The sequence below is a fragment of the Vicia villosa genome, linkage group LG1 (genome assembly GCF_029867415.1).
Source record: "Vicia villosa cultivar HV-30 ecotype Madison, WI linkage group LG1, Vvil1.0, whole genome shotgun sequence".
Taxonomy (NCBI): domain Eukaryota; kingdom Viridiplantae; phylum Streptophyta; class Magnoliopsida; order Fabales; family Fabaceae; genus Vicia; species Vicia villosa.
The window spans coordinates 209,212,303-209,221,889 of NC_081180.1; the positions used below are offsets into that span (position 1 = coordinate 209,212,303).

The window sequence follows — 9,587 nt, forward strand, 5'->3', positions numbered from 1 at the left end:
TATTATTTTCATATTAAATGAAAAGTTGTTATCTAAATATGATGAATTTTGTTGTTATTTGATAACGCATAAATGACTAAGTATAAAGTTATGTTGTCATCAATATGTGTATGCACTGGCGGTTCCAGCATCCGGCTAGGCTAGGCAATTGCCCGGGCTAGGTCCGGCCAATTTTTTTTTTAATATTCATATTTAAAAAATAAATAAATAAAATTAAGGGGCATATATATTTTTCGTCTTTATAAATAAATTAACATTTAATTTTAATTTTTAAAATTTTTTTAGTCCTTCTAAAATTTTTATGCGTGAAGTTTTAGTCCGTGTTATTATCTAAAATCATAAAAACGGTTTAATTACTTTACATATTTAGAATATTGTAGAATATTTATTTATCAAACTTTAGAATTTTTTAAAATGAAAAGAATTAAATATGAAAATTTCAAATTTCAAAATTCAATAAATAATGATATAATTAATGAAAATTTTGACTTAGAAATCAAATTTTGAGTTTATTTTTGCAGAAAATTTTTTAAAACTCTAAACATGTCTACAAATTAATCATTCAAAAATACAAATTAGTGTAACAGTAGCGACTAAAACTACATGCATAATAATTTTGTTGGGACCAAAATATGTCACTTGCTTTTCTAGGGATCAAAAACATATTTAACCCTAAAATTAAAAAGAGCTTTTTCAAACTGAAAAACATTTGGTATTTCTATTGGCTTACAAACTTATTGAGTTAACTTTGATATTGTCAGTGTCAACTACATCCGTTGAAAGAACTTTTTCAGCAATGAAGATTATCAAGTCTAAATTGCGCAATAAGATCAACGATGTGTGGTTCAATGACTTGATGGTATGTTACACCGAGCGGAAGATATTCAAGTCATTTGATGATATTGATATTATTCAAACATTCACCATAAAAAAAATCTCGAAAAGGACATTTGCCTCGTGATTTTATTTAACATGCTATTGTAAGGTTATATTTAATCTCTTTTACTTTAATTATAATTTTGTTGACAAAATGACGAGTCTTTTTTATTTTGATTGATGATTATTTATATATTATATACATGAAATTGCGGCCTTTAAAATTTTGTCCAGACTTTATAATTTTTCTGGCTCCGCCACTGTGTGTATGTATGGCTCAATAAATATTTGTAAAAAAACTGAACCAACCGAACCAATCGAAACCGCATTTATTTGATTTGGTTTGTTTTGGTTTTATTTTTAAAGGCCGACCGAACCACACACTTTTTCCTCTGGCGGTTCGAATAATTTTTTACGTAATAACCGCTCAAGCCGCAATGCGAACACCCTATCACACACAATTTTAAAACAATAATATTATATGATCTAAAATAATTGATGAATAATTAAATAAATAATAAAAAGAAACATGAAGAAATTGTTAACGCACAATTTTGAAACAACATGTGAGTCAATGCAATGTGAAATAGTTAATGAACAATTAAATAAATAATCAATAAGAGACAAAAATAATTGGTAACCCAACTAATCACAGTGAATATATAGGTTTCCATGATCAAGTGATAGATAGATAAGCACAGTTTTAAGAATATTTGTCATCATAATTTTAATCAAATCGAAAATACCACGAATAAACTAAATATAATTTTAGCTAACTGCTTAGCACATAAAAATTAATAATCAAATATAATCCCTGAAAAAACAATCATATTTTTATTACACAATTATACTATGCACTGCACTGGTGTTTATACATCATCTAGCATATATTCTTCATAAATTCCCATTTTATTGATCACAAATCACAATCATCATCCTTTGAAAAGTATTTTGTCATTCCTTCACTAGACCTTATCTCGAGAATTTCAAATTGTGCCAATGAGGTTTTCTTTATCCCACATTTTAGGATAGATTTGGATTTGATTATTTTATTTGGATGGTATCTAATAAGAATGCGATAATTATATAGTTTGTTGTATTCTTAGATACCAATTTCATTTATTTAGGACAAAACACCCTTACCAATTGAAAATAAACCTGATATTCTTTTTCTTCATAATTGTGAATTTAGGTTAAATAGCCTTTCAATTAATGTTTCAACAATTACACTGAAGGATAAATTGACAACTCCTCTGATTTTTCTTTTTACTAAATAAAATATTCATTCATTCCAATCGACAGAGTACATTGTTGCAATACAAATTAAGAATTGTCAAAAACAAAAAGGATGAATCTGCAAACAAACTCACAGCATCCATGTTAATAGCATAAAACGGCAAATTGCATATGCCTACGAATATAACTCTGACTATATTGAAATGTCTGAAATATTCATGTCTCCAGATCTGTAGCGTTAATGGCACCAAATTCATAGATAGGATCTGCACTAGATCGAAACTCATCTTTCAACCTGAAACAAATGAACACTACGCACAAAGACAGAAAAACAAAATACACCGCACAAAGACGGGAAATCAAAACAAACAATGACACATTAAAATGACGAAAACACAAAAAAAAAAAAAAAACACTAAATATATGTGAAAATCACTTATTTAACTAATAGAGAAACAAGAACATTTGGAGGGGGTGATTTTGAATCAAAATCGATCCTAAATCACCCCTCTCTGGAAGATACAGAAGAAGAAGAAGAAAAATTCAATTGATTTAGCTTATTTAACATATGACTCGAATAAATAAATAAAATAATAATACGAAGTTAATAATATGAAGTTAAATTTTATATATAATATGTGTAGATAGATTAGCTAAAAATGAAATTTTCCATTCGAAAGTTGTTTGTAATTATGATAAGTGACCTAATTTCGATTAGCATCTCTTAGATACCGATTTGTTTGAAATTCTATTTTCCGAAAATTATACCCTGTACCCCTACATTTATCCCAATACCCCTACTAAAAAAAAATTCGGACAAATTTACCCCTGTATAAATAGTAAAAATATCAAATTTTTTCACTCATTGTAACAGTTTCGTTTGAAAGTGGTAGGAAAGAAATTTTTTCGTCCAAAACCGGATAACCAAAGCATCAGAGTTCCGGTTCTTACAATTCAAGAAAGCAACCAACCGGACAACCCAAAAGTGAGTTATCCGGTTCTTCTAGGCCTCAGACGGACAACCCAAGAGTGGGGTTTCCGGTTCTTCTTTTCACTAGCCGGATAACCCAACAATAGGGTTTCCGGTTCTTCAATCTCTCAGCCGGATAACCCCCCCTTGGGGTATCCAGTTCTTTTTTTTTCGTTTTTGATTTATTTATTTTTTGTTTTTATTATTTTATTTAATTTTTAATAACATTTTATTTAATTTTTAACTATATTTTATTTTTATTTTTTAGTGGTTCGAAGAAGAGGAGGTGCGATTGACGGAATGCGTCAAAGAGGAAGACAACGTCGCGAGGCTGATGGCGAGGGACAGCAGGGAGCTGCACCTGAGGTTGGTCCACAGCACCCGGGATTTCCCGGAGGACCGACTGATACTTCTTTATTGATTAGATATCAGAACCATGTTGTCTATCATTTATGGTTGGGCGAGGTACGTAAATGTTTTCTTTTAGGTTCATTAATTTAAAAATTTATGTTGAATAATTTTAAATTATATGTACTTATATATTAACACATATATTTACAAATTATTTTCAAGAGAGACGACCAAAGCCAACCTTAAAGGTTGCTGCACATGGCAGCAAATTAATAGGATAGGTTCTGACAATGCTCCCAAGACAGATGAATGATTGGTTAGTTGCATCTGGTCTGCCATCTTTGCAGTATACTAGTTTGGCCAGGGTAGATACGCATCTTTTATCTACTTTTGTTGAGAGATGGCATCCTGAAACATCGTCATTTCATAAGTCGTTCGGCAAGATGACCATTACGCTAGATGACGTTTCATGTCTTCTTCATGTACCGATTAGGGGCGAGTTGGTTGACCCCGATTTTGTTGTCACCGATTATGATGCTATCCATAATGTTGTTGAGTTGTTTGGTGTCTCTTTGAGTGAAGCATCTGAGGAGGCTTCTTCCGTAAGGGGTCCTTACTATAAATTGGATTGGTTGAAGCAAGTTTTTTAGCAACAAAGAGCTGCAAATAACTTTACAGGTGCTATGAGAGCATACATGATGTTGCTATTAGGTTGTACTATTATTGCCGACAAGACTTTTACTCTTGTCGAGGCAAAATATCTACCACTGTTGAGAGATTTGAATACTTGTGGAATATATTACTGGGGGGCAGCTGCACTGGTTACTCTATACAGATACTTAGGGGATGCTTCATTTTATTCGTGCAAGCAGCTTGGTGGTTATGCCTCTCTTCTTCAGGTACAAAATTTTACTTATGATTTAGTTATACTAAATTATTTAATTTTTTAGTTTAATTTAGTTTATTATAATTTAGATTAATTTATAATAGTAATGTTTTGTTACAGTGTTGGATTCATGAGTATTTTCCAACTGTTGGAAAGAGAGGTACTTCTGGGTTATGTGGCATTGATAGTCCAATGGCTAGGGTGATGAAATGGGAATATAGGCAGGGGACGCAAAAAGTGGCTGACATCCGAGCTGTGTTAGATCAGTTGACCCCTTACGATATCGTCTGGCGCCCTTTTGAGGATCATAGGGCGCACCGTCCTTTTGATGATATTTGTTTGTTCCGGGGTGGTTTGAAGTGGTATGGTACTGTAGTTCTATATTTACCTGACAGATGCATGCGTCAGTTTGGATACAGACAGTACATACCGATTGCTCCTCCTAATGTAGACACACTTGATGTGGATGTTGAGTGGGCTACATATATGCAGAGTGTGTTGCAGGTGATCTGATCCCACGATGATCCCCTAGCTACGTTTGCCACCATACCATATGAGACAGACAATGATTATTTGGCGTGGTATTATACGGTGTCACATCCTCTATTGAGAGCACCACGAGGTGATCAGCCGATGGAGGTACCAGTGTCTGTCTATGACAAAGGACCGTCATACCCGAGGTTATCATATATATATCATGAGCTTCATCATTACTTACAGTGTCATCAGGCACGTCCTGAAGACGAACAGTTTCTGGAGATATTTAGAGCACTCAGACTTGCACAGGGCGGACCATTACCTAGGGAAGGTCCAATTACTTATGACAATGAGTCTGATTGATGTCACATTTTATGTTTATATTTATGTTTTAGTTTGAGACTTATGTATTATTATGAGACTTGTAGACTTATGTATTATTATGAGACTTATAGTTTGAGATTTACTATTTATAATCCATTTGTCAACATATTAAAATCCAATAACATAAAATCAAACTAAATAGTACCAATGTTGTAATATCATAAAATCAAACCAAGCTGACATAGTTTGGCAGTATAGGCGTAAGTCGTTGCCAATGTTGTAACCGCCCGACAAATCCTACCATCCAAGATGTTGCATCTTTTGTGCGATATTTCTTCCAATCATTTGTGACAGGTGGCAACGGGAATCCTTCATTCATGTTTACCTGCACATAAAATAAATATCAGAAAAAGTCAAATAGGGATTGAATGTACCAAAATTGTGTTACTAATTACCTGAACCCAATGATTTCCATTGAAAAATCCGATGCAGTAAATGGATGCATTAGGTGAATGTGCACTCGTCATAGGAAAGTAACTCAAACTAGGGTGACCTAAAGAGACGAGAACAACGTTATACCGATTAGTTATTACATAGCCCAACTCAGGTAACGTCATCCATTTATTTGGTGGTTGCTGTCCTAAAGTTTCTATCACCAACGATGATCTCACTGTTGGAAGGCGTTTACCAAATAAATCCTCATACAACTTGCTTCTAGGACCTATAATTTCTTTCTCCAAATCCCGACGAACCATTGACCATCCATCTGTGCCATAACCATGCAAAGATGCAATGGCTCTAAACCCACAATTTCCATCATCTCTTACATCAACAATGTCATCAATAAATGGTCTGATGTAATCTGGAAATTGTATAATGTATTTATCAAATTCTTTATTTTTTGAGGTTTGGGATAGTTGTGAACATAACCTCTTTGAAGATTTTTGCAAACTCGAATGTGCTTGATCAACATACTCATATCCTGAAGGATCACGATAAACATCATATCCCACAGGTCTCTTCACTTTCTTCTTAACCCCTCCTTTGGTTTTAATTTTTTCAGGCGGTGGACACATCTTTGTTGTAGTCGAATAAGCAATCTCACACACTCTGCTTTTTAATGCTCTTTTTCCGACAACATTTAGTGACCTCCACCTTTTCCAAATTTCATCGATTGCATTTGTCATGTCTACTTCTGATCCATCATCTGCATCTACATCTTGATTTCCTTCCATACTTAGTTTTCTCCAATGAATATGAATAGCCTCAATTGGTATCGCATCACCACTCAATGTATATCTCCCTAACTCACAAGCACATGGTAACCCATATACGTTTCTATGAGTACATCCGCACTTTTGCGTATCGGTACCTACCATGTCAATCCTCAACCACTCTTCAGCAATCTGCCTCAATGCAGCTCTTGATACTGAACCACGCAAATTTGAATAAAAAGGACTAGTGTGTGCATGCTCAACTTCATAAAAACTCTTCTGAAATGAAACTCTAATGTTGCCCACTTGTATCTTGATATTGTCATTCATAGCCTCCCAACATTTGCATAAATCACCTAAGCTATTCTCTAACATTTGCTTAAGTTTCCAATGCGCAGACTCCACCCTTTAAATAAAACAAAACAACTAATTATCTGTAATATTAAGATAAAGAAACAATGTCGATAAAATCACATAGACATACCTATTTGTTGTGGTGTTGCCCAAATGTAACACTTGATTGATCCATGCTTCGACAAATCGATGTCTGTGCGGTGTCAACCATGTGTCATTCACATAATCAATAAAACCTTTGGAGTCAACACATGCATCCTCAAGTTGTTTCAACCTTTGATGGTACTCCATCTCATCACTAGCCCTTGTAAGTTCAAACCACATTTTCTCCACTGTTTCTCGCATATCATCCACAACATGTTCCTTACACTTTGATTTCACGTTTTTGTTGATGTGAAATCGGCAAAGAAAATTAGTTGTCTTTGGAAATACTGTTTCAATGGCTTTCATTAAAGCAAGATCTCTATCAGTCAAGATTACTTGAGGACAATCATCCTGCTTGATAAACAACTGTTTCAACTTATCCAATACCCAACAAAAAGTCTCTGTCTGCTCAGATTCCATATAGGCAAATGCAACAGCAAATGTTAATTTAGTTGATGTCATACCAACTATTTCAAACAACGGTTGCCTGTACTTGTTTGTCTTGTATGTGCACTCCATGATCAATACAATAGGAAACATATTCAACAACTTCACTGATTCTGGATGACCCAAAAAATATCTCTCACAACTTCTGACTCATCCTTTTTCCTACTCCAGTAAACATAACCTGATTCTTCAACATACTTGAGCAATTGTTGCATTTCTGTTTTGGGACCCCTTATGTCTTTTTGTATCTTACCCTTATGTTTGTATATTTGCGTGTTTTGTATTGCTCCCATTAATAATTTTGTAAAGTTGATTGGATCAAATTCAACATGATTTCCTTATTTTAACACACCATCCCCCGTGTTGTACCTGACATCCTCACAATATGCATGCTTTTACCATTATGTTCTTATCTAAAGTTATTGATTTTTCGTAAAGTATGAATAAATATCGGAAATTTCAAAACTACACCAGAAATTTTGAAAAATTGTGAAAAACTACTGGTAATTTCAAAGAAATACTAAAAGTTTTCTATTTTCTATGAAGAAATGACAACATTTTGAAATTTTTGGTACATCCATACATATATTTTTAAAATATTCTGCATGTACCAAAATGATTCAAAAATTTTGGAAAGTCAGGTAGGCAGTGAGGTACTGGAAAAAATTTTGCATTAATTTTGCAAAATAAATAACCCGATAAAAGATATACATAAAACGGAAAATGTGCTACATATATGAATACAAAACAAATTATGATGACTTCCTAGCTTCGTCTTCCTAGTGCTTTATGCGTCCCACATATGTTGTTTCATATGCTCTTGCGTCTTCAATATAGTTTTGTCTCCAACGGTTAGTAACGGGAGGCAATGGACAATAAGGTTTAAACTTCACCTATATCCGGATCAGGTAGTTATAAGAGCATATATATATTCATACGTAAAAATAGTAAAAAATAATGATTTTTGCGAAATTTATTTCTCTTAAGCTATTATATTTTGTATGATTTATTTTATAAAACCGTATTGAATGTTTTGTTTAATTTGATATGGACGATGGAAAATTGACCTCTTACAAATAACATATTAGATACCAATGAATTTAAGATTTAATTTATCATCAAAATTTAGAGACGATGATTTATAACGTTTTTAAAAGAAGGTGCGATGATATGCGTGTTATGAATGATATGCAAATGCTATGTTCATGTCTTATCCACATCCTCATTGTAATATATTTATAAATATATATATATATATATATATATATATATATATACATATATGTATTTATATATATATATATATATATATATATATATATATATATATATATGTATTTATATATATATATATATATATATATATATATATATATATGTATTTATATATATATCTATATATATATATATATATATATATATATATATATATATATATATATATATATATATATATATATATATATATATATATATATATATATATATATATATATATATATATATATATATATATATATATATATATATATATATATATATATATATATATATATATAGAGGGCATATCATATGAGAATGCCATATTTATATGAGAATGTGAGAATGAATCTGAACCGTTGGATTTTAAAATAAATGGGGGAGATTATGAGTGAATCTTTTTTTTCTCTCTCCTACTTCATTTATTTCAAGATGCAGGAGAGAGAAAAAAAAGATTCACTCATAATCTCTATCATTTATTTTAAAATCCAACGGTTCAGATTCATTCTCACATTCTCATATAAATATGGCATTCTCATATGATATGCCCTCTATATATATATATATATATATATATATATATATATATATATATATATATATATATATATATATATATATATATATATATATATATATATATATATATATATATATATATAGGGGACGACTGAAGTGAGAACACTTGGTTATTATAAGAAATGAGAACAATGAATCACGGCCATTAAATTTGATTTTAATGGACTGGATTGGTTTCTCTTTCTAGGATCCAGTCCATTAAATATTAAGGATCTTAGAAAGAGAAACCAATCCAGTCCATTAAAATCAAATTTAATGGTCGTGATTCATTGTTCTCATTTCTCATAATAACCAAGTGTTCTCACTTGAGTCGTCCCATATATATATATATATATATATATATATATATATATATATATATATATATATATATATATATATATATATATATATATATATATATATATATTATCTTTTTTCTTTCTTTTTTTTTTTAAGAAACTCCTCTTTTTTTTTTAATAATAATCTT

General features: G+C 31.4%; 2 protein-coding genes across 2 annotated transcripts; one reads left to right on the plus strand and one right to left on the minus strand.

Annotated features, from left to right (window-relative positions):
* The first annotated feature begins 3,382 nt into the window (after positions 1 to 3,382).
* Positions 3,383 to 5,159, plus strand: LOC131594217 (protein MAIN-LIKE 1-like). Its single transcript, XM_058866305.1, has 5 exons — positions 3,383 to 3,547; positions 3,781 to 4,035; positions 4,084 to 4,332; positions 4,440 to 4,823; positions 5,040 to 5,159. The coding sequence occupies exons 1-5, from the start codon at positions 3,383 to 3,385 to the stop codon at positions 5,157 to 5,159; spliced, it is 1,173 nt and encodes a 390-aa protein (XP_058722288.1).
* A 187-nt stretch (positions 5,160 to 5,346) lies between these two features.
* On the minus strand, positions 5,347 to 7,351 carry LOC131594228 (uncharacterized). Its single transcript, XM_058866313.1, has 3 exons — positions 6,819 to 7,351; positions 5,576 to 6,740; positions 5,347 to 5,505 (listed from the first exon to the last, which is right to left on the minus strand). The coding sequence occupies exons 1-3, from the start codon at positions 7,349 to 7,351 to the stop codon at positions 5,347 to 5,349; spliced, it is 1,857 nt and encodes a 618-aa protein (XP_058722296.1).
* Positions 7,352 to 9,587: the final 2,236 nt, after the last annotated feature.